At 42.4% G+C, this 25593-nt stretch overlaps 1 protein-coding gene across 2 annotated transcripts; it reads right to left on the bottom strand.

Moving 5' to 3' along the window:
- Positions 1-6467: 6467 nt before the first annotated feature.
- On the bottom strand, positions 6468-23404 carry LOC121535429 (zinc finger protein 502). Of its 2 annotated transcripts, none has more exons than XM_041842487.2 (6): positions 22571-23404; positions 8960-8995; positions 8660-8693; positions 8233-8290; positions 7864-8065; positions 6468-7699 (listed from the first exon to the last, which is right to left on the bottom strand). In XM_041842487.2, exons 1-6 carry the CDS (start codon positions 22922-22924, stop codon positions 6590-6592), a joined length of 1794 nt encoding a protein of 597 aa, XP_041698421.1. In that variant the 5' UTR covers positions 22925-23404; the 3' UTR covers positions 6468-6589. The 2 variants fall into 2 exon arrangements, with proteins under 2 accessions (XP_041698421.1, XP_041698420.1); XM_041842486.2 differs by lacking the exon at positions 22571-23404 and adding an exon at positions 21663-22544.
- Between the last annotated feature and the right edge of the window lie 2189 nt (positions 23405-25593).

Here is a 25593-nt window from a genome sequence, read left to right as displayed (position 1 = left end):
TAGTAGCCCTGCCTTTACCTAGTAGCCCTGCCTTTACCTAGTAGCCCTGCCTTTACCTAGTAGCCCTGCCTTTACCTAGTAGCCCCGCCTTTACCTAGTAGCCCCGCCTTTACCTAGTAGCCCCGCCTTTACCTAGTAGCCCCGCCTTTACCTAGTAGCCCTGCCTTTACCTAGTAGCCCCGCCTTTACCTAGTAGCCCCGCCTTTACCTAGTAGCCCCGCCTTTACCTAGTAGCCTAGCCAACCTCTCCTCCCCTCCCTGTGATGTCAATATGGTGTTTAGTTAAACCTCGTTCACACAACATACCCTGGGAATGAGTGACATCTTTCAACAGTAGTGTTGAATCTCAACATTTTTACAGATTTCAAACTGACCATAAAAAAAGAAGCATTGTTATTATTTTTAGTAATTTTACCCCCCTTTTTCTCCCCAATTTTGTGATATCCAATTGCGATCCAATTACGATCTTGTCTCATCGCTGCATCTCCCCAACGGGCTCGGGAGAGGCGAAGGTTGAGCCATGCGTCTTCTGAAACATGACCCGCCAAACCGCGCCTCTTAACACCTGCCAGCTTAACCCGGAGGCCAGCCACACCGCACTCAGGAAATATATATATATTTATTTTTTACAGATTTTTAACCCCTTTTTTTTTGGTAGGCACAAAACTACCTTCATACTTCCATTAATAATAAAATAAACAGTACTGGTTACCTTCAGACGAGTCCTGTGACACTTGTGGGGATCGTAGAGCAAAACGGAGAGCACCATCATTGTTGGTGAGAGTGTCCCCTTTTATATAGAGTGGTCGAACCGTTTGGACACTAAAGACGTTTTCGTGAGAAGACCAATTTTCGTGATGTCTCATGGTCTGACAAACACCTCTCTAGCTCTGCCACCTTTCACATCAGATGAGGAAGTGCGACATTGGCGGCTGCAGTGGATTGAGACTCATCCAATGCAAAAAAACAGACCTCTCTAGCTTAAACTGACGGATTTTGATGGGGATTTTTGTATTATGTTACCTAGATTGACACACCGGTGCGTCAATCGACGCTAGGGGATTAAACGGGTGTCCCAACTCTGTGGTCACTAAAGATCCCATGGCACTTATTGCAAGAGTATGTAATGATGAGTACCATTTGATGTGTAATGTGTATATCAAACTGTATTCCTATAATTTAATACAGTGTATAAAAGTACCATGTAAAGTGTATGAATAATGTATACAGTGCCTTCGGAAAGTATTCAGACCTCTTGAATTTTTCCACATTTTGTTTACGTTACAGCCTTATTCTAAAATGGATTGATTGTTTTTTCCCCTCATCAATCTACACACAATACCCCATAATGCCAAAGCAAAAACTGGTTTTTAGAATTTTTGCTAATGTATAAAATAAAATAAACTGAAATATCACATTTACATAAGTATTCAGACCCTTTATTCAGTACTTTGTTGAAGCATCTTTGGCAGCGATTACAGCATTGAGTCTTCTGGGGTATGACGCTACAAGCTTGGCACACCTGTATTTGGGGAGTTTCTCGCATTCTTCTCTGCAGATCCTCTCAAGCTCTGTCAGGTTGGATGGGGAGCGTTGCTGCACAGCTATAGATGTTCAATCGGGCTCAAGTCCGGGCTCTGGCTGGGCCACTCAAGGCCATTCAGAGACTTGTCCCGAAGCCACTCCTGCGTTGTCTTGGCTGTGTGCTAAGGGTCGTTGTCCCGTGGGAAGGTGAACTTTCGCCCCAGTCTGAGGTCCTGAGCGCTCTGGAGCAGGTTTTCATCAAGGATCTCTCTGTACTTTGCTCCGTTCATCTTTTCCTCCATCCTTACTAGTCTCCCAGTCCCTGCCGCTGAAAAACATACCCACAGCATGATGCTGCCACCGCCATGCTTCACGGTAGGGATGGTGCCAGGTTTCCTCCAGACGTGACGCTTGGCATTCAGGCCAAAGAGTTCAATCTTGGTTTCATCAGACCAGAGAATCTTGTTTCTAATGGTCTGAGAGTCTTTAGGTGCCTTTTGGCAAACTCCAAGCAGGCTGTCATGTGCCTTTTACTGAGGAGTGGCCTACGTCTGGCCACTCTACCATAAAGGCCTGATTGGTGGAGTGCTGCAGAGATGGTTGTCCTTCTGGAAGGTTCTCCCATCTCCACAGAGGAACTCTAGAGCTCTGTCAGAGTGACCATCGGGTTCTTGGTCACCTCCCTGACCAAGGCCCTTCTCCCCCGATTGCTTAGTTTGGCCGGGCGCCAGCTCTAGGAAGAGTCTTGGTGGTTCCAAACTTCTTCCATTTAAGAATGATGGAGGCCACTGTGTTCTTGGGGACCTTCAATGCTGCAGAATCTTTTTTGGTACCGTTCCCCAGATCTGTACCTCAACATAATCCTGTCTCAGAGCTCTACGGACAATTCTTTCAACCTCATGGATTGGTTTTAGCTCTGATATGCACTATCAACTGTGGGACCTTATATATACAGGTGTGTGCCTTTCCAAATCATGTCCAATCAATTGAATTTACCACAGGTGGAGTCCAAGTTGTAGAAACATCTCAAGGATGATCAATGGAAACAGGATGCACCGGAGCTCAATTTAGAGTCTCATAGCAAAGGGTCTAAATACTTATGTAAATAAGGTATTTCTGTTTGAAATGTTTTATACATTTGCAAAAATTTCGAAAACCTATTTTTTTTGCTTTTTCATTATGGAGTATTGTGTGTAGATTGATGAAGAAAAATATTTTTATTTAATCCATTTTAGAATAAGGCTGTAACGTAACAAAATGTGGAAAAAGTCAAGGGGTCTGAATACTTTCCGAAGGCACTGTATGTAACAAAAATATCTGTAACAAAACAAAAATGTTAAACAAAGTTACTTTTGTCCTCCGAAGAGGGGGGTGGATGGGCCAATAAACTAAATACAAATAAAGAGGATGTAAGTGGGGTTAGGATGGTGAGTTTCCCCTTACACTGTAAAGAGCTTTGGGTGTCATGTTAGTCCAATCAATTATTAATATTATTAAATGTTTTCCCATCTTCCACAGCTTGATGACCATGCCTTTGTACAGAGACGGCTTAGAGACTGCTGCCCTATGTACATACAGTGGGGGGGAAAAGTATTTAGTCAGCCACCAATTGTGCAAGTTCTACCACTTAAAAAGATGAGAGGCCTGTAATTTTCATCATAGGTACACGTCAACTATGACAGACAAATTGAGATTTTTTTCTCTCCAGAAAATCACATTGTAGGATTTTTTATGAATTTATTTGCAAATTATGGTGGAAAATAAGTATTTGGTCACCTACAAACAAGCAAGATTTCTGGCTCTCACAGACCTGTAACTTTTTCTTTAAGAGGCTCCTCTGTCCTCCACTCGTTACCTGTATTAATGGCACCTGTTTGAACTTGTTATCAGTATAAAAGACACCTGTCCACAACCTCAAACAGTCACACTCCAAACTCCACTATGGCCAAGACCAAAGAGCTGTCAAAGGACACCAGAAACAAAATTGTAGACCTGCACCAGGCTGGGAAGACTGAATCTGCAATAGGTAAGCAGCTTGGTTTGAAGAAATCAACTGTGGGAGCAATTATTAGGAAATGGAAGACATACAAGACCACTGATAATCTCCCTCGATCTGGGGCTCCACGCAAGATCTCACCCCGTGGGGTCAAAATGATCACAAGAACGGTGAGCAAAAATCCCAGAACCACACAGGGGGCCCTAGTGAATGACCTGCAGAGAGCTGGGACCAAAGTAACAAAGCCTACCATCAGTAACACACTACGCCGCCAGGGACTCAAATCCTGCAATGCCAGACGTGTCCCCCTGCTTAAGCCAGTACGAGGGCATTGCGTTCATCCACCTCTGGCCTGCTGGCTCCCCTTCCTCTGTGGAAGCATAGTTCCCGCTCAGCCCAGTCAAAACTGTTCGCTGCTCTGGCACCCCAATGGTGGAACAAGCTCCCTCACGACGCCAGGACAGCGGAGTCACTCACCACCTTCCGGAGACATTTGAAACCCCACCTCTTTAAGGAATACCTGGGATAGGATAAAGTAATCCTTCTACCCCCCCACCCCTAAAAAAAATAAAATAAATAAAATAAAAAAGATATTGTAAAGTGGTTATCCCACTGGCTATAGGGTGAATGCACCAATTTGTAAGTCGCTCTGGATAAGAGCGTCTGCTAAATGACGTAAATGTAAAAATGTCCAGGCCCGTCTGAAGTTTGCTAGAGTGCATTTGGATGATCCAGAAGAGGATTGGGAGAATGTCATATGGTCAGATGAAACCAAAATATAACTTTTTGGTAAAAACTCAACTCGTCGTGTTTGGAGGACAAAGAATGCTGAGTTGCATCCAAAGAACACCATACCTACTATGAAGCATGGGGGTGGAAACATCATGCTTTGGGGCTGTTTTCTGCAAAGGGACCAGGACGACTGATCTGTGTAAAGGAAAGAATGAATGGGGCCATGTATCGTGAGATTTTGAGTGAAAACCTCCTTCCATCAGCAAGGGCATTGAAGATGAAACGTGGCTGGGTCTTTCAGCATGACAATGATCCCAAACACACCGCCCGGGCAACGAAGGAGTGGCTTCGTAAGAAGCATTTCAAGGTCCTGGAGTGGCCTAGCCAGTCTCCAGATCTCAACCTCATAGAAAATCTTTGGAGGGAGTTGAAAGTCCGTGTTGCCCAGCGACAGCCCCAAAACATCACTGCTCTAGAGGAGATCTGCATGGAGGAATGGGCCAAAATACCAGCAACAGTGTGTGAAAACCTTGTGAAGACTTACAGAAAACGTTTGACCTGTGTCATTGCCAACAAAGGGTATATAACAAAGTATTGAGAAACTTTTGTTATTGACCAAATACTTATTTTCCACCATAATTTGCAAATAAATTCCTTAAAAATCCTACAATGTGATTTTCTGGATTTTTTTTTTCTCACTTTGTCTGTCATAGTTGACGTGTACCTATGATGACAATTACAGGCCTCTCTCATCTTTTTAAGTGGGAGAACTTGCACAATTGGTGGCTGACTAAATACTTTTTTCCCCCACTGTAGTCATTGAATATTCGTTGTGATATTTCTTTATTTCTTTATTTTTCTGGATTATGTGTGTATTGTTTTCTTGTTTTTTATTGCTAGGTGTTACTGCACTATTGGAGCTAAAAACAAGCATTTCGCTGCACTTGCGATAACATCTGCAAATCTGTGTACGTGACCAATAAACTTTGATACGATAACTGGTGCAAAATACCAAAAAGGTGGACTGCAAGGCTATGTTGTTAAATAAATAAATGACCATAGTAAAACAAAAATTAGCTTTTTGGTCATAACATTTCTAAAAACATATTTTCACTTTGGCATTATGGGGTATTGTGTGTAGATGGGTGAGAAAAATATATATTCAATTAATGTTGAATTCAGGCTGTCACAGAACAAATGTGTAATTCTGCATTCGTATGTGAAGCACATGCATATTGAACTGTACAGTTAACAACTCTGTTTAACAATTATGTTTATGTCACAGAACTGAGCAGACTATGAATCAGTGATATAGTTGAATATTATATTGACTTTAAATCTTAAAAGTTGCAGAAAATTATATAAAAGGGCAGTTTTTCAAAATGGAACTTTAATCATCCTCATGACAGCAAATACAAAAATCCTCTATGAAAATATAAGAAAACCATTTTCTAATATGATATTTCAACAACTATTAAAACAAAGTAGAATTCCAAATAGTTAAAAGATGTAGAAAGTCATCCATTAATGTTATATAACGTCAACACAAACTAAGTACTGGTTAAAGCAGTAGTAAATAACTAATTTTCATTTCCTGTTGAAAAACGTTTTGCTATGGTGTGCAATATACCCACACGACACTGGTGTGCTCAATCTACGTCTTCTACAGCTACATTTCTTTTCCCAGCGGTCCTGGGTCTCCCTCTGGGTCTTGCCTTATCTCTCCCTCTCCTCTTCCTCAGCTTGTGGTACTCTCTTCTTCCTCAGCTTGTGGTACTCTCCTCTTCCTCAGCTTGTGGTACTCTCCTCTTCCTCAGCTTGTGGTACTCTCCTCTTCCTCAGCTTGTGGTACTCTCCTCTTCCTCAGCTTGTGGTACTCTCCTCTTCCTCAGCTTGTGGTACTCTCCTCTTCCTCAGCTTGTGGTACTCTCTCTTCCTCAGCTTGTGGTACTCTCCTCTTCCTCAGCTTGTGGTACTCTCCTCTTCCTCAGCTTGTGGTACTCTCCTCTTCCTCAGCTTGTGGTACTCTCCTCTTCCTCAGCTTGTGGTACTCTCCTCTTCCTCAGCTTGTGGTACTCTCCTCTTCCTCAGCTTGTGGTACTCTCCTCTTCCTCAGCTTGTGGTACTCTCCTCTTCCTCAGCTTGTGGTACTCTCCTCTTCCTCAGCTTGTGGTACTCTCCTCTTCCTCAGCTTGTGTTACTCTCCTCTTCCTCAGCTTGTGGTACTCTCCTCTTCCTCAGCTTGTGGTACTCTCCTCTTCCTCAGCTTGTGGTACTCTCCTCTTCCTCAGCTTGTGGTACTCTCCTCTTCCCCAGCTTGTGGTACTCTCCTCTTCCTCAGCTTGTGGTACTCTCCCCAGGGCCATGATAGCGTTGGACGTGGTTCTTCAGACTGACATTGTGATTGAAGCATTTCTCACACTGCTGGCACTTGAAGGGCCTCTCCCCTGTGTGGAGGCGCATGTGGGACTTGAGGTGGCTCGCTTGGTTGAAGGACTGTTGGCAGACCTGGCACATGTGGGGCTTCTGCCTTGTGTGAATAATCATGTGCCTCTCCAGATGGTTTTTGTTAGAAAATTCTTTGTAACAAGTGTGGCAGATGTTTCTATTCAGATGGCTGTGGGTTCGTAGGTGGCTGTTCCTTGCCATTAGGTCATCAAATCTTTGGGAGCATTCTGAGCACTGGTAGGGAGAGTTCTCATCCTGATGTCTTGCCTCGTGTGTCAGTTTGTCCGACCTGGTTTTGAATGGCTGCAGGCAGAACTTACAGGGGTAAACATGGGCAGGGTGGTGGAGGCGCCTGTGGATCTTGATACCCATTTCAGTCCTACAGCGCTTACCACAGTCTACACAGCGGAATTTCTTGATCTTGTGCTCACACGAATGGTCCTTCTTGTGAGGAAAGATGCCGCAGTCTGTACAGAGCAACCAATGAGGTTTTGTGTTGTGTTGACGTCGTACATGTTCCTTGAAGCTGGCCGGGTCCTCGAAGCGCATGTAGAATTGGTCAAATCCAACAGCTTGTTGGACCTCACTCACACACACACCACAGGCGTACAGCTTCTTATGGCGCTGTGTGGTGCAGGCGAGTACAGGCTCGGCTCCACAGTCAGTGCACCACTCCACAAGTCTCTCTTCTTTCTCTATTCCGGTCTGACAATTATCAATGTTGGCCTCTTCTGTTAGACCAGAGGAACCTGCCGTTTCCAAATCCTCAGAAGAATCAGAGTCCATTACAATGTCTTCCTCATCAGACGGCTCCCACTCGGTCTCATCTGATCTCTCCTGCTTATTCAGCTTCTTGGGCTTTTCGTCCTCCTCACTCTCCTCGTCCGAGGACCGACCATCATGTTCACACAACTCCTCAGTGATTTCCATAGTCAAGCAAATGTTCTCCAGGTCCGGGTCTCTGTCTTCACATGGCTGGAACAATGCCCCTCCAACCGCCTTAGGAAAGGAAAACAAATACAATTATTATGGATTACAGGCATGTCTGCATCTTGTTCAGAATGTTGTGTGCAGAGTTTGCATTTCATCGTACTGTGTACACTACACTGTATCCCGTGCATTTGTGTGGTAGTGTCACGGAGGTAAATGACTAAATGACCCACCTCTTCATTCAATCCACAGGTTTCCTGGGCAAAAGAGGGCTGGCTCATCCACTTCCTGTGGTGACTGCAGAACGGGCACGTCTGAACGACAGAGAAGCAACCCAGTTCATCCTCGATCCTGGCATCACAGTCGCAGCCACACCTCTCACAGAGTATGAAGAGCTGCAGCAGACAGTCTCTGTTCACACACACATCTGCCCTCCTGTGGGTGGAGGGGAAGCAACGTGGAGGGGTTTTAAAATCCTACCGCAATCTTACAATCTCCACACTAAACACTTTCAAAAATGGACAGTCAATGACCAAATACATCTGGGCTGTAGGATTGTTAAGTGACAATAAGAAAGAAGTCGTGGGATTATTTGAACGTACTCAGGTGTGATGTCAATGCTGGTTCCAGAATCCTGGACACGTGGGCGCGTCAGAACACCTGTGGACATTCACATTGGAACATCAATAACATTCTATGGGACAGAAATTCTACCGGTCTTCATTGTCATTCTCACTGGAAAACTAAGTGGGATCGTCACGCCCATTTTACCACCTTTGCTTGAAGTGGAATGAAAAAAGATGCCTGTACAATTTCACCAGTGTTCATATTTTAGAAAAATATGAAGTGAGATAAGATCGGTGGAAGAAAAAGAAGACAAGACGGTGACCAGTACGATGCAGAAAACGTTTAGTTAACTATTCAAAGATATTTGCAAAAATATATACAAGACAGAAAAACATGAAGAAAACGTGAGTGCTGTTTACCACTGACAAGAATGTGGATAATGCTGAGTTACTTTATACTGACCTTTATTCTTCCTCCCTGGCAATATTGGAGCCACCTGTATAGGTACATCTGTGATCACTTTTCATTGTAAAGACATCCCAGTAAACATGTCAACGACTGCGTCCCAAATGGCACCCTTTATAGTGCCCAGAGGACTCTGGTCAAAAGTATTGCCCTATATAGGGTGCCATTTGGAACGCATAAACATGACCTCAAACAGGGATGGCAACATCCATCAGTTCCTACAGTAATGAGGTAGGGCTAGGTTATGTGTTATATTAAACAGTAACTAATGTAGTGGCTGATATGGCACCGACTCACCTCTGGAGTGATGAGAGCTTCAATACTCTTCAGATACTGTAAAGAAAATACAAAGTTATGATTAAATAATCATCATAGAATGTATTGGCCGACTCCCTGGGTGTGAGCTGACAAGACAGTCTGGGCCCGGTTTCCCGATAGCGATGGAACGTAGGCTTACGAGGTAGGCCTGATCACCGACAACGATGAGACAGCCTATAGGGAGGAGGTCAGAGACCTGGCCGTGTGGTGCCAGGATAACAACCTCTCCCTCAACGTGATCAAGACAAAGGAGATGATTGTGGACTACAGGGGGAAAAAAAGAGGACTGAGCACGCCCCCATTCTCATCGACGGGGCTGTAGTGGAACAGGTTGAGAGCTTCAAGTTCCTTGGTGGCCACATCACCAACGAACTATCATGGTCCAAACACACCAAGACAGTCGTGAAGAGGGCACGACAAAGCCTATTCCCCCTCAGGAGACTGAAAAGATTTGGCATGGGTCCTCAGATCCTCAAAAAGTTCTACAGCTGCACCATTGAGAGCATCCTGACTGGTTGCATTACCGCCTGGTATAGCAACTGCTCTGTATCCGACCGCAAGGCACTACAGAGGGTAGTGCGTATTGCCCAGTACATCACTGGGGCCAAGCTTCCTGCCATCCAGGACCTCTATACCAGGCGGTGTCAGAGGAAGGCCCTAAAAATTCCAGCCATCCTAGTCATAGACTGTTCTCTCTGCTACTGCACGGCAAGTGGTACCGGAGCGCCAAGTCTAGGTCCAAAAGGCTTCTTAACAGTTTCTACCTCCAATCCATAAGACTGCTGAACAGCTAATCATGGCTACCTGGAATATTTGCATGCCCCCCCCCAACCCCCTCTTTTACACTGCTGCTACTCTGTTTATTATGTATGCATACTTACTGTAACTCTCCCACATGTACATATTACCTCAATTACCTTGACTAACCGGTGCCCCCACACATTGACTCTGTACCGGTACCCCCCTGTATATAGCCTCCCTACTGTTATTTTATTTTACTGCTGCTCTTTAATTATTTGCAATTTTTTTTTTTTTACTTAACACTTTTTTTCTTCTAAAAAAACTGCATTGTTGGTTAAGGGCTTGTAAGTAAGCATTTCACTGTAAGGTCTACACCTGTTGTATTCGGTGCATGTGGCAAATAAAAATTGACACCACGCAGAGAGAACGTTCACTAAGTGCATCGTTGGAGCGTGTCGATACTGATAGGATCGAAAGAAAGTGAATGCTGCTCTCGGATCAGCTTTCTCCATTCAAATCTTACCTTAACATGATAATTATTCCACAATACTGATGACGGATCAGCTCCTATTACCACCTATGGCTGCAAATATTGAGGCGGCTTATTCTAATGCTTACCCCAATAAAAATGCACTAAATCACCGATTCGGCACATCATTGCGCACGTTAGGCTACAAATCATGAAAGATATTGAGACAAATTACAGACAGTAGCAAAATAGAAAACTGATTGAACATTAAATGTTTTTCAATATGATTGAAATAGGCACATAGCCTACTGTTTATATTTTTAATGTAGTCATCTCGGTTTTCATTTGAAGCATATTTTTATACTTCGCTTGTTTGTATCAATTGCAAGACATTGGCAACTTTGAATTTGTAGTTAACTTTGTTCTGAAGTCACCGTGGTCACAGAGAGACGGATAAAGCCATGTGATTCCGTTTGGTCTATAAAGTGATGCGGGAGGGCAAAACGACGCACTTAGCTGTTCTACAAGTGGTCTGAGGCAGGCGTTAGCGTACGAACGCTTTCAAGTGCAACGTTAATAAAGATGGTTTTGGGAAACAGCGAGAGAGATTTAACGATGCTCCTACGAAGGTTCTAACGATTGAACTTAGCCTTAAAATGCTTTTGGGAAACCGGGCCCTGATAGGCTGGCAAGAGTAACTGACACCACTTGATGAATCCAGCCTGATATGACTGTCTCACACAAAACAGTGAACTGATTGGGCACTTTTGAGTGGTAAGGCGAAAGAAGCCGACTGTAGACGGAAGTCGACAAGTAAAGTCGGGGTAGGTACATATGCACCGGCAGCAAGTTGGACATCTGAGGTTGCAGAAGATGGCGGTGAGTACAGACGGGATAAGATGGCGGTGAGTGCAGACGGGATAATATCTTGCTCCGAGTAACCTTACATTGAAGTAAATTTGAGAGGGATAAAATGTAACAAAACCCGGTTTATAGTCAACACAACAGAGAACAACGCTAAGTAGACGCTCATTTGATCTGAAACTTGGCAAAATGGAAGAAAAACGTGCGAAAGAGCAAAGGGAGGAGAAGGCTGCTGCTGACCACTCACACACCAGAGAGAAACCACCTGACTCTGTTGTTGACCACTCACACACCAGAGAGAAACCACCTGACTCTGTTGTTGACCACTCACACACCAGAGAGAAACCACCCGACTCTGTTGTTGACCACTCACACCAGAGAGAAACCACCCGACTCTGTTGTTGACCACTCACACACCAGAGAGAAACCACCTGACTCTGTTGTTGACCACTCACACACCAGAGAGAAACCACCTGACTCTGTTGTTGACCACTCACACACCAGAGAGAAACCACCCGACTCTGCTGCTGACCACTCACACACCAGAGAGAAACCACCTGACTGTTGTTGACCACTCACACACCAGAGAGAAACCACCTGACTCTGTTGTTGACCACTCACACACCAGAGAGAAACCACCTGACTCTGTTGTTGACCACTCACACACCAGAGAGAAACCACCCGACTCTGCTGCTGACCACTCACACACCAGAGAGAAACCACCTGACTGTTGTTGACCACTCACACACCAGAGAGAAACCACCTGACTCTGCTGCTGACCACTCACACACCAGAGAGAAACCACCTGACTCTGCTGCTGACCACTCACACACCAGAGAGAAACCACCTGACTCCTCAGGAGAAGGCAGTTGCTAGCTGACCACTCACACACCAGAGAGAAACCACCTGACTCCTCAGGAGAAGGCTGCTAGCTGACCACTCATACACCGGAGAGAAACCACCTGACTCCTCAGGAGAAGGTTGCTGCTAGCTGACCACTCACACACCGAAGAGAAACCACCCGACTCCTCAGGAGAAGAAACTGAGGAATCTGGACATTCGGTTGATTCAGAAACTCCAGCCAATAGTTCTGCACCCAAAAAGACACAAAGAATTGTCTTTGCGGGAACTCCAGGTCAACATAATCGATGCTGTCACTGCAAAGATAAACGAAAGAGCCGATGGTCTGGAGAAAATGACACGCGAAAGCACATCAAAAATCGTTGACCTCGAGACCTCTCTGAATCATGCATACAAGAGTATAGAAGAGCTTAAACGTGCAAACACTGCAACCTCTGATAAATGCACTGCACAGGAGAAGACCATCGCCAACATGCAAGAGCGCTTGTCGGAAGCAGAGCGATACCGGAGAAGGTGGGGGCTACGGCTTTACGGTGTCCCCGGGGACCATGGTGAGCATGGGAAGGGCATAGTAAGTGACATCTGTAACCGTGTGACTCCGGACTTCCCCGAAGGATATATGGACATGGCTGTGGATGTCGCCCATCGTATTGGGAAGAAGCAAGATGCCATCGGCAGCCGCTCGATCATCATCCAGTTCGCTTTCCGCACAGCGAGAGATGCAGTTTGGAAGAAAGCAAAGGAAAGTGCCTTTCTGAAAGAGAGAACATTTTGAGTCGGTGAGGACCTGACTGCAACAGACAAGGCAGCAAAGGCAAAGTTGTGGCCTCTCATCCAACAGGCCCGAAATCAAGGAATGGGTGCATACTACAGGGGAATCGGAGCCTTTTTCGCCGACGGAAAATAAATTTGACCGGGTTGATTTGCTCCGCCGGTAGGCTTACAAGGTAGCCCCTTCCCCACAACAAACTGAGCGTTCTAGTTTTGAATTCTGGTGTTATGGTTTACAAGTTAAGACTTATGTTAATACATATATGAAGCACCTTTTATAGAGAGGGTAGAGTTGATATTGCATAGGATTTTTGTTTCCATTTTGTATATATGGATTTGAAGCTTATGTCAATCAAAAAAAGAGGAAATCTTTTTTTTGTAAGGACTGCAACGCAGATCTTGTATTTGTTCAAGAAACATTCATGCAAAGATTATTATAATTTTTTGAAAAATCAGTGGGGCAGTGACATTTTCTTGGCCCACAGGACTAATCATTCAGCTGGGGTTGTAATTTTAGCACACAATTTCAAAGGGACATGTTTGTTTACTCAAATGGACACCAATGGACATTGGCTAGTAGCGGTCATCATGCACATGGACAGATTATTTGTGTTGTGTAATGTATATGGATACTGTTCTAGTCTTCCAAATAACTTACTTCTAGAGGAAATTGAGGAAATTCTTAAAAGTCTTCTGAGAAAATATCCATCCAGTCAGATTATAGTTGGTGGGGATTTTAATATGGTTTATTCTAATGAGACTGATAGATTGCCCCATAGGCCTAACATTGGTGTGAATAAATTGGTGAATTTCTGCCAAAGCCTGGACTTAATTGACAGATGGAGAGTTAAAAACCCTGGAGAGAAACAGTACACATGGAGTAATAGAGATCGTTCACTACAAATCAAGAATTGACTTGTGGGTGATAACCTCTAGTCTTGAGCCCAATACTGTAGAGGTAAAAATACCGCCCGCAGTCCTGATGGATCATAAAGTAATATGGCTGACTGTGAGAATGTGCAGTAATGATGAGAAGAAATATTCTGGAGGTTATTGGAAATTGAATAACTCATTGTTATTGCATGATGAATTTTTTTTTTTTGGGATTAAGAATCTAATTTCTGTTTACTGTAATTTAGCTACCTCCGATGCAGAATATGGGAAATATTGGGAACTGCTGAAATTTATAATCCGCTCAGCCTGTATTACTTACAGGAAACGGCTTTAAGAAGGAGATGTGAGGTAGCTGAGCTCTCTAAGAAAATTGCTGATATCACAGAGATTGAGCATCTTGATCTTAACGAAAAAGCTAAATTGAATGATTTACAGTGTCAACTAGATACATGTTATGAGGAAAAGGCTAGAGGAGCCTTCATAAGATCCAGAAAACAATGGCTTGAAAAAGGCGAAAAGAACAGTAGATACTTTTTTAATTTGGAAAAGAGGAGAGGGGAACTAGAAAACGTAAGGTTAATGGGGTAACCTCCTGAGGACAGAGAGTTGGTATCAGACTTTACCACTAAGTTTTATGAGAATCTTTACTCCTTAGATAACAGTTTGAGTGACTCTAAGGATCTCCTTGATTCTATAGAGAATGTTAACACTGTTAGTGAAGAATTCAAATCGGTCTTGTTGTGAAGATTTATTCATTATGGACATCCAATATGGGGTTGCTCAATTAAAAAATAAGTCTCCAGGTTGTGATGGATTAACCTCTGAATTTTACAAAACCTTCTCTGAAGAAATAGCACAATTCTTACTTGAAACCTTTAAAGAGTCTATAAAGAAGGGAGAACTGCCCGCCTCTCTGAAACAAGTGGTTATTAGTCTTATACCTAAACCACAAAAGGATCTCTTAATTATTGATAATTGGCGTCCAATCACACTCCTAAATAACGACTACAAAATTATAGCCTCAATCTTTGCGAAAAAGGTTGAAGTTGTGCTTGAATGATCTGATTGATGAATGTCAATCAGGGTTTATGAAAGGGCTCCAGATATCTAATAATCTGAGGCTGGTGTTAAGAGTTGGTTGAGTACTGTGATCTATTGGATGACTCCCCTGTTATCTTATTTTTGGATTTTCACAAAGCATTTGATACCGTAAGTCACCATTTTATCTTTGATTGTCTTAAGCATTTGATGTTTGGTAAATTTTTTGTTGACGCTATTAGCAATAGCTGTATCAAACTCTGTCATGGAACATCCTCAAGGTTTAACATTTACAAAGGAATACGACAAGGTTGTCCAATCTCACTTTTTTTGTTGTTTTGTTAGTTTATCAAACCTTATGCTCATTAGTTTATCAAAGTCAATTTGAAGGCATTACATTCCAGGCCAGAGAGATCAAGATATCCCAACTGGCGGATGACACCTCACTTTTTTGGAAAAATGTGTCACAAGATAGATTAGCATTGGATATTGTGAAGCAGTTCTCCAAACTCTCAGGTTTGGTATTAAATCTTTCCAAATGTGAGATGTTTGTTCTGAAAGGAGCTGTCAATCCAGCAGATTGTAACATCTCTGAAAAGATACTGTAACCTACCTCAGTGAAAAGATCACCAAAAATCTTAAGGCTGTGAATGATCTTAATTTGAATCCTGTAACTGAATCTATCAAAAATATATTTTCCTCATGGTTAGGGATGGATTTAAGTCTTCAATGGAGGGTGCTTTTATCCAAAACTGAGGGGCACTTTTTTCATCCACAAATCCACTTGCTGTACCTTAGATAGGCTATTGTACAACTTCATATGGAAAAACCACATAAGATAAAAAGAGATGTTATCACCAACAGGGTTTGTGGTGGCGGTCAAAGTGTCTTAGACTTCACTCTCTTTAATCACATATCAAAAGTCAACTGGGTTAAAAGGTACTTTTAAAAAAATCCTCATAGTTTCTGGAATATTATACCTCATTTTGTTTTTCAAAAGCTCGGAGGGCTTAATTTTTTACTACAATGTCCCTATATTGTGGGTAAACTTCCTGTGAAATTGGCGACTTTTCACAAGCAGGCTTTAATGTGCTAGGCTTTGCTGTATAAACAACTTTTCACCTCATAAATGTTTTATATGGAATAATGGGTCGATATTACATAGAAACAAGATGTTATTTTACTGTAACTGGTCAGCCAATTAGTTAGTATTAGTGGAAAATCTATTTACACGGAGAGAATTTATGGAAAGATACAACTTTGAGGTTTCAAGCAGGGAATATGACCCTGTTATAAAAGCTATACCTAGTGGGATAAAATCTTTACTTCAGAATAATGCATGTTTTGGAACATCTCCTATTGTAAGCGATATCCAAGTGAATGGCATAGGTTTACTAGATAGGAAATTCAACAATTGTTTTTTAAGGGATCATTGCTACAGGAATTATATTCCTTCTGCTATATTTTATTGGGCTTCATCGTTTGATTTAAACTGGCGCCGTGCTTGGCTCACTCCACACACATTTATGGTGACCAATAAAGTAAAGGAGATCTCCTTTAAGATTATCCACAGATTCAACCCGTGTAAATAGCCTGATTTCTAAATATATACCTGATGTTACTAGTGAATGCAGTTTTTGTGAACTAGAAACAATCTATTGAACACTTATTTTGTAATTGTTTACATAGTGAGGTGTTCTGGACTGATGTACAACTATATCTTGGCAACAAAATGCATACAACCATTGAAATATCTAAGTTTGACATATTATTTTACTACATTGATTCCACAATTGAACGTCAGTGTGTCATAAATCTCTTTATTTTATTAGGAAAATATTTCATACACAAATCAAAATTGATGAAGAAAAAGTTTGGAAAACTATTTAGCACTATTAAAACGTATACAGAACTAAATGTCAAAAATGTATTCGTTACATGTCTGTATTTGATATAATGTGGATTTGTGTAATTTTTTTGATATATTTTTTTCTCTCCTCATTTCTTTGTGTAATCCCTCTGGCTGTTCAGTTTTTTTGTGTTTTACATCTGCTGTTTCCAGGAAACACGACAATCGTCTTTGATATTGTCGTTGAAGTTGATGCTATCGAAATTTTACTTCTACATGAAGCTGAACATGATCAACATGTTCAAAGGAATTAATATCCTGATGATGAGGAAATTAGTTACCAGCCCAAGCCCTTTCTAACATTCACAAGAATGGTTTAATATTTTTGTGATGGTTTTCTCAAAATATATCCAGATAGTGAGTTCATAGGCTACTAGAATGAGAACATATGTGTTTTGCTGCATAGATATGCTCTGTTGTTGCCATTACTTCATGCCCTCATTATTATTTGTGAATGTGCAACACTGAATTGTAACAGCTGTGATTAAATGGAGTCCACTAAGATTCTTACTGTGTTGTAATTGATTGCATGTCAGCATCACTACAGCCTGCAGTGTATTTATTTAATTCTCAACCTTTACGTTGCTTTTGTCAGTAACCATGTGAAGAACAGAATGTGATTCAATCACATGAAGGACAAAACACTCACTGTACAGAGATCACCAACTAGATTCAGCCGCGGGTCGATTTTTCCTTGAGCGGACGGTCGGGGGGCCAGAACATAATGACAAATAATTTGTAGACTGCAAATTGACTGCAAGAAGCCTAAACAGATATAATATTTCAAACCTTGCTTACATTTGTATACGGTCACGTCTCTCTATGATGCATGGCAATACTAGGGAACAGATTTCCAAAATTAAAAATCACTAGGAGCAGATTTCCTGGTGTTTTTACAGTCTATAACATGATACAACATTACAGTTAACATCTAGAAAAATACATGAGCTATATTGTCGAAAGTAGGATATTTCATTTATTTACGTTAGAAATTTGGATCACATGTAGGCCTATGTAATTAGATCGTAAGGATGAATATGTATTTAAGCTCTAAATAGTCACCCATCCAAAACAGTAAACGAGCATTGATAATAACCAATGATAGGTGGTGACATTTTACATTTAGATTTTAGTCATTTAGCAGACGCTCTTATCCAGAGCGACTTACAGTTAGTGAGTGCATACATTTTCATACTTGCCCCCCTGTGGGAATCGAACCCACAACCCTGGCATTGCAAGCGCCACGCTCTACCAACTGAGCATGTAGTGCCTTTTGCTTCCAAAAAAAACAGAAGGTTGTCTCCCACACTGCAGTTGGTGAGGAGCATCTGCAGACGTTTCCAGTCGACTTCTGTCGAAAGTTCATGACCTTTGATCACATGGTTGTTGTAAAGGTCATGCAGTCGACATGTAGTCTCAAGTCTGACCATTTTTATACTCATAATGCAACACACTTTGAAAGGTGGAGTGCGATTCATGAGCAAGGATGTTTTTTGGGGAAACCCGTTTGCGGTCACAAAGATGGTGAAGGATGCATTGGGAGAAGTGGAGTCAGAAGTGACCAGGAGTGGTATGATGTTGATTTTCAAATTATCGACACATGAAGTGGAATGCTATGACTATCGGAGTTGGGCACCGATAAAAGGTGTCATATGTGGCGTCTCGATGGATATTGAGGCTTCATGGATTAAAGATGAACATGCCAGGAATAGTTGATTCACGTCACTTAACCCACACTGTGAATGGAAAGACAGAGGAAAGCCTTTCTGTATTATTGATGTTTGATGAACAAGTTCTCCCGACCCATGTAAAGCTGGGCTATATGAGATAAGCAGTGTGAGCATATGTACAAAAGCTACTTCAATGTCATAAATGTAAAAAGTTTGGCCACGTGTCAAGTGTTTGCAAACGGAAAATCATTGTCGAAGAGTCCGAGGATGTACGGCGTTGCAATTGTGATGGATTTCACGTTCCAGAGTTCCCAGGGTGACCTGTTAGGGTGAAGGATGTCAAAGTAGGAAGGATCAGGGCCGTCGAGAAGGTGTCCTATGCAGAGGCAGTTAAAAATGTCGAAGCAACGAGTAGAGATGATGACGCTATGGCAGTGGATAACATTTTACATTTAAGTCATTTAGCAGACGCTCTTATCCAGAGCGACTTACAGTTAGTGAGTGCATACAATATTTTTTATTTTTTCATACTGGCCCCCCGTGGGAATCGAACCCACAACCCTAGTGTTGCAAACACCATGCTCTACCAACTGAGCTACATCCCTGCCGGCCATTCCCTCCCCTACCCTGGACGACGCTGGGCCAATTGTGCGCCGCCCCATGGGTCTCCCGGTCGTGGCCGGCTACGACAGAGCCTGGATTCGAACCAGGATCTCTAGTGCACCACTGCGCCACTCGGGAGTACATGTATAACCAACAGCATGTGATTTCAGTCAGTTGAGCGAGCTTGAAACACTAATGGTGAAGAAGGTTGATTTTGTTGTGTTTATTGTGCAGGTGATTCATTGTACAGGTCAAACTAACTAAATCTAAGAAACTGGAAATCATTGTGAAAGCAGCTAAAAGGTTATTGGATCTCCAGGATTTCACAGCTGAAACATTGCAGGGAATACCGTCTGAAGATGCTCCCCCTTCTCAGACCCCAGAGCCTGTGTAGGGATCTGAGTACATTTCAATAAGTGAAGGAGTAACTTAACTTTTTTAATAATATTTTTTATTTTTGTTAAAGTAGCTCAGTTTTTACCCCACCCAGTAGGTGGCGGCAATACACCTTTTTGGAATTTAATCGGCCAATAAAAACTTAAAGAAGAAGAAGACTTGATGATAGCTGCGTTTTTTCTTCTCTTGTGCAGAAGTTGGCTTGTCTGTTTTCTTGGAATTGCATCAGCTTTTAGTGTGTTTTTTTTTTTACAGAACTTTTCTCCCATTAACTTTCGTTGTAAATCTCTTACATAATCCTCTGGTTACATAATCCTCTGCCGACTACAAACGCAAATACCACCATATTTTGATATTGGTTTATCCATGGGGTATTTTACGTTAATTGCTGCTAACCATTGCTTGCACCCCATAAAAATAAAAATAAAACGTTTACAATATTTATATCTCTAGCAAGGGACATCCTATGAAAAATCACCCCCTTTGCCAGGGCCTGTTTATATTTTTTACAACTGGGAACAGTACACCACCAGCCAACCATGGTTCCAAAACTCTCGCAAACTGACAAAAAATTAAAATAGTAAATACCTATTTGTAACTCAACTAAATCTATGTAATTACAGCTTACGTTTTATGAATTAGGGACACATTTTAGCTAGCTAGAATCCTATCGCATGCGAGGCAAGGGCGCCGCCATCTTGGTTAATTTGTTGACATTCTGAAGTCACGTCTGACTCTCGGGAGACAACAAGATTACAATTTCTGATCAGCAAGGTTGGAGCAGAGAGGGTGGAAAATATACAAACTTCAGCAAACTGAGTTGATTTCAGTTGATTTGGCCGGGACATTAAATACAGGACTACAGTGTTAGCTGTAACTAGCTAATTTAGTCTAGGAAAGTATTTGAAAGCCAAGTTAACAAACAGATCACCGACCATTTCGAATGCGCAGCAGTCTTCATCGACCTGGCCAAGGCTTTCGACTCTGTCAATCACTGCATTCTTATTGGCAGACTAAATAGCCTTGGTTTCTCAAATGACTGCCTCGCCTGGTTCACCAACTACTTCTCAGATAGAGTTCAATGTGTCAAATCGGAGGGCCTGTTGTCTGGACCTCTGGCAGTCTCTATGGGGGTGCCACAGGGTTCAATTCTCGGGCCGACTCTATTCTCTGTGTATATCAATGATGTCGCTCTTGCTGCAGGTGACTCTCAGATCCACCTCTACCCAGACGACACCATTTTGTATACTTCTGGCCCTTCATTGGACACTGTGTTAACAAACCTCCAAACGAGCTTCAATGCCATACAACACTCCTTCCGTAGCCCCCAATTACTCTTAAATGCTAGTAAAACTAAATGCATGCTCTTCAATCGAACGCTGCTTGCACCCGCCCGCCCGCCTAGAATCACTACTCTCGGCGGGTCTGACTTAGAATATGTGGACAACTACAAATACCTAGGTGTCTGGTTAGACTGTAAACTCTCCTTCCAGACTCCCATTAAGAATCTCCAATCAAAAGTTAAATCTAGAATCGGTTTCCTATTTCGCAACAAAGCCTCCTTCACTCATGCTGCCAAACATGCCCTCGTAAAACGGACTATCCTACCGATCCTTGACTTCGGCGATGTCATTTACAAAATAGCCTCCAACACTCTACTCAGCAAATTGGATGTAGTCTATCACAGTGCCATCCGTTTTGTCACCAAAGCCCCATATACTACCCACCATTGTGACCTGTACGCTCTCGTTGGCTGGCCCTCACTACATATTCGTCGCCAAACCCACTGGCTCCAAGTCATCTATAAATCACTGCTAGGCAAATCCCCGCCTTATCTTAGCTCATTGGTCACCATAGCAACACCCACCCGTAGTATGCGCTCCAGCAGGTATATCTCACTGGTCATCCCCAAAGCCAACACCTCCTTTGGCCGCCATTCCTTCCAGTTCTCTGCTGCCAATGACTGAACGAACTGCAAAAATCTCTGAAGCTGGAGACTCTTATCTCCCTCACTAACTAAGCATCAGTTGTCAGAGCAGCTTACTGATCACTGCACCTGTACACAGCCCATCTGTAATTAGCCCACCCAACTACCTCATCCCTATATTGTTATTTATTTTGCTCATTTGCACACCAGTATCTCTATTTGCACATCATCTTCTGCACATCTATCACTCGTGTTAATACTAAATTGTAATTATTTTGCACTATGGCCTATTTATTGCCTTACCTCCATAACTTACTACATTTGCACACACTGTATATAGATGTTCTATAATTTCTATTGTGTTATTGACTGTATGTTTTTGTTTATTCCATATGTAATTCTGTGTTGTTGTTGTTTTTATCGCACTGCTTTGCTTTATCTTGGCCAGGTCGCAGTTGTAAATGAGAACTTGTTCTCAACTGGCTTAACTGGTTAAATAAAGGTGAAATAAAAAATAAAATAAAAATAGGCTAGGTTACCTCTAATCGAGATCTTTTCTTCTGCGCTGGTGTTGGTTGATCGGATGTCTTCCGTTTTGTTGTAAAGGTAAAAACCGATGGTATCGCATCACGTTTTAGCTTCCGTCGATTTGGCTTCCCCATCAATTCAGATTGATAATCCCTCAAATAATCTTCTAGCCGAAAATGCTGACTACATACCCGGATGTTTTGATACTTGGCCACTGGTGTGTTGACATCGTAAACAGTATTCTTGATAGCCGCGAGCCACTGGCGGCATCGGGGTATATCTCCGGTAGGTAAACGGTGAAAGATCACTCCTTCTTTTTGCGCTTGTTTGTAATTAACACAGTAAGGCACAGAACACCACACGGGCATTATGACACAAAAATATAGTCTAGAGAAATTCTGAGATTACAGGTTGAACTACTCAACGCGTTGTTCGTAACTGCTAGGCGAGCGAGTTTTCGGGCTAGCCCCACGTAAACGCCCCTTCCGCTTTACTTCCGGGTCATGTCCACTAATATTTGGTCGTCCCTAGTTACCACAGCCACATATTAATAAACCCCGCCCATTTCTCAAATGTATGCTAACCGTATGCCTAACCTTAAATTAAGACCAAAAAAACTCATTTTTGTTTACAAAATAGCCAATTTAGACTTTGTGGCTGTGGTAACTAGTGTAGTGACAAACCTGCAGTAGAGTAGCCTGGCTGACGCGCGACTACACAGCGACTCCGTAACCTAACGTAGTTTACGTTAGCTTGCAAAGTTACAAATCACGTCGCCAGGTATCAGCTGGCTAATTACGTTGGTTTGCTTTGGAATGTTTAGCCAGCGTGTTATGAAAACTAGCTATATTTTGGTTTAGCTAGATTTAAAAAAAAAAAAGTTCGCTAGCTGTAGTTAGCTTAACTAGCTGCGCGTTACCTCAGCTCGACTTCTTTTCTGCTGCGCTGATGTTGGCTGATCGGATGCCTTCCTCTTTGAAGTGAAAGGGAAAATCGATGGAATAGCTTCACTTTTCAACGTTCGACGACCTGGCAACCCCATCAATTGAGACTTCAGGTCAGTTTCGAAATCCTCTGGCTGAAAGTGCTGGCTACAAACACGGACATTTGGATATTTCTCCAGTGCAGTATTCACATCATAGGCAGCGTTCTTTATTGCCGCCAACCACTTTCGGCTACGAGTAATATCTCTGACAGGTAACCGATGAAACGTTACTCCAGCAGCCTGTGCTTGCTTGTAGTTTGCACATCCAGGTACTGAGCACCACACCATGACTAAATGTAACGGTTGTTGTCGACACAAAAATAAAAGCTGTTGACGCCCATTCTCAACTGGATCCACTTGGTTGTTACCACAGCCACAAAGTCATAAACCCCGCCTATTTCTACTATTTCTCTTCTTAAAATGTGATTTTTACCTTAACCATAACCACACTGCTAACTTTATGCCTATATATATTTTCAACCAGTAAATGTAGATGGCCCGTTTCTACCGGTGAGATGCAGAAACGCTCTTATTTGCGTGTAGTGAGGAAAATCTAGATTTTTATTACACATATATGTTAATAACATATTCATGGACATATACTGTGAAATAGCAGCGGTGAAAATTGTCTTTAAAGTTGAATGCCTAGGGTCTAGGGTCAGTCTGTCCTATCTGGTATACTGTGCATTCTTAGGCATGCTCTCTCTAATTGTTCTCTTTCTGTCTCCCCTCCCGGAGGGCCTGAACCCAACCATGCCTCAGGACTACCTGGCCTGACTACTCCTGGCTGTCTCTGTCACCAGTCCACCTAGTTGTATTGCTGATCCTCTCTCTCTCAAATGGCTTTATTTGCATGGGAAACATGGCGGCAGGTAGCTTAGTGGTTAAGAGCGTAGTGCCAGTAACCGAAAGGTCGCTGGTTCTAATCCCCGAGCCAACTAGGTGAAAAATCTGTCTGTGCCCTTGAGCAAGGCACTTAACCCTAATTGCTCCTGTAAGTCGCTCTGGATAAGAGCATCTGCTAAATGACTAAATGTAAAATGTACATTGCCAAAGCAAGTGGAATAGACAATAAACTAAAGGGAAATAAGCAATTAGAAATTAGCAGTAAACATTACTCAAAGTTTTAAAATAATATAGAAATGTTAATGTTATTATTGTCTATGTACAGTGTTGTAACTGTTGTAACAAATAGTTGAAGTGTGAAAGGGAAAATAAACAGATAAATATAGGTTGTATTTACAATGGTTTTTGTGCTCCACTGGTTGCGCTTTTTAGTGGCAACAGGTCACAAATCTTGCTGCTGTGGTGACACAGTCCACTCTGAAAAGCCAACTGACATTGACACCTGAGGTGTTCTCTCTCTCTAAAAAGCCAACTGACATTGACACCTGAGGTGTTCTCTCTCTCTGAAAAGCCAACTGACATTGACACCTGAGGTGTTCTCTCTCTCTGAAAAGCCAACTGACATTGACACCTGAGGTGTTCTCTCTCTCTGAAAAGCCAACTGACATTGACACCTGAGGTGTTCTCTCTCTCTGAAAAGCCAACTGACATTGACACCTGAGGTGTTCTCTCTCTCTGAAAAGCCAACTGACATTGACTCCTGAGGTGTTGAACTGTTCCACCCTCTATATCCACTGTGGTTATTGCTTGACCTTGCTGGTAATCTGTGAACATCTTGAATAACCATCTTGACTTAATTGTCACATGTACTCAAAGTTTCCCCAAGGCACGGCCAGAAGAGGACTTTGCCACGCCTCCGAGCCTGGTTCCTCTCTAGGTTTCTTCTTAGGTTCCTGCCTTCTGGGGAGTTTTTTCTTAGCTACTGTCCTTCTGCATCTCAATTGCTTGCTCTTTGGGATTTGGGTATCTGTAAAGCACTGTAAAGAGCTTTATAAAATACATTTGATTGATCTACATGTTTGCTTCTGTACCATTTAAACTGAATAAGTTATATCTCTATACAGCCACTGTACTGTTCATTCTATAGAAGTTGTCTCCAATAAAGTGAGGTGATTTGGAATCCTCAGACAGTCTTCTAATAGGACCCAGTGTCATACCAAAGATATTTTATAACTAACCCAAGATAGACCACAGCCTGTCGTTTCCAATGGGAACAAATGAATCATAGTGAGCAAAACAAGCAAGGAGGTGGGCATAGCCAAGCACGAGCTAGCGAGATCCTATATTTGCATATTTCCGTTAGGGAACGCCTACTCTGAAGTGCGTGTGCAATACTTCAATTCGCCCTTGCATTCCTTGTAAGGAACTTTTTTTTTTTTTGCTTTGGCAAAGGGTAAAGTCTACAAAACTTAGTCCACTCTGTTCGCAACAGATTCTAGTTTTGGAAATAGAAAACTATATTGAGATCAAATGTTTAATCGATGAGAAAGATCCATCTCGCTCCATCTTCTCCCACTGCCGGCCCGTGGGGATCACCATATTTGGTAGTGAGTGGAAACGCCAACTGGATGCTTCACATTTATATACTGAACAAAAATATAAACGCAACATGCAACAATTTCAACGATTTTGCTGAGTAAAGTTCATATAAGGAAATCAGTAAATTGAAATAAATTCATTAGGCTCTAATCTATGGATTGCACATGACTGGGCATAGGCCCACCCACTTGGGAGCCAGGCCCACCCACTGGGGAGCCAGAACCAGCCAATCAGAATGAGCTTTTCCCCACAGAATAGTTTTTATTAGACAAATACTTAATCAGCTTCTTGATATGCCACACCTGTCAGGTGGATGGATTATCTTGACAAAGGATAAAATGCTCACTAACAGGGATGTAAACACATTTGTGCACCAAATGTGAGAGAAAAGCTTTTTGTGCGTATGGAACATTTCTGGGATCTTTTATTTCAGCTTATGAAACATGGGACCAGCACTTTACATGTTGCGTTTATATTTTCGTTCAGTGTACATCCGGTGAAATATCTGGCAC

This window comes from Coregonus clupeaformis, chromosome 21, assembly GCF_020615455.1.
Source record: "Coregonus clupeaformis isolate EN_2021a chromosome 21, ASM2061545v1, whole genome shotgun sequence".
Taxonomy (NCBI): domain Eukaryota; kingdom Metazoa; phylum Chordata; class Actinopteri; order Salmoniformes; family Salmonidae; genus Coregonus; species Coregonus clupeaformis.
The sequence above is the reverse complement of the archived record's forward strand: the minus strand, read 5'-3'. Positions and strand labels throughout refer to the sequence as shown.

What these genes read in the sequence shown, in the direction of transcription:
- LOC121535429 (XM_041842486.2), bottom strand. Translation starts at nt 22,019, where the DNA reads ATGCCCGTGTGGTGTTCTGTGCCTTACTGTGTTAATTACAAACAAGCG. An exon ending in AAGCTCTCATCACTCCAGAG is followed by an intron (nt 8,694 to 8,959) that starts GTGAGTCGGTGC and finishes GTACCTATACAG; the next exon opens with GTGGCTCCAATATTGCCAGG. An exon ending in AGCATTGACATCACACCTGA is followed by an intron (nt 8,066 to 8,232) that starts GTACGTTCAAAT and finishes CTCCACCCACAG; the next exon opens with GAGGGCAGATGTGTGTGTGA.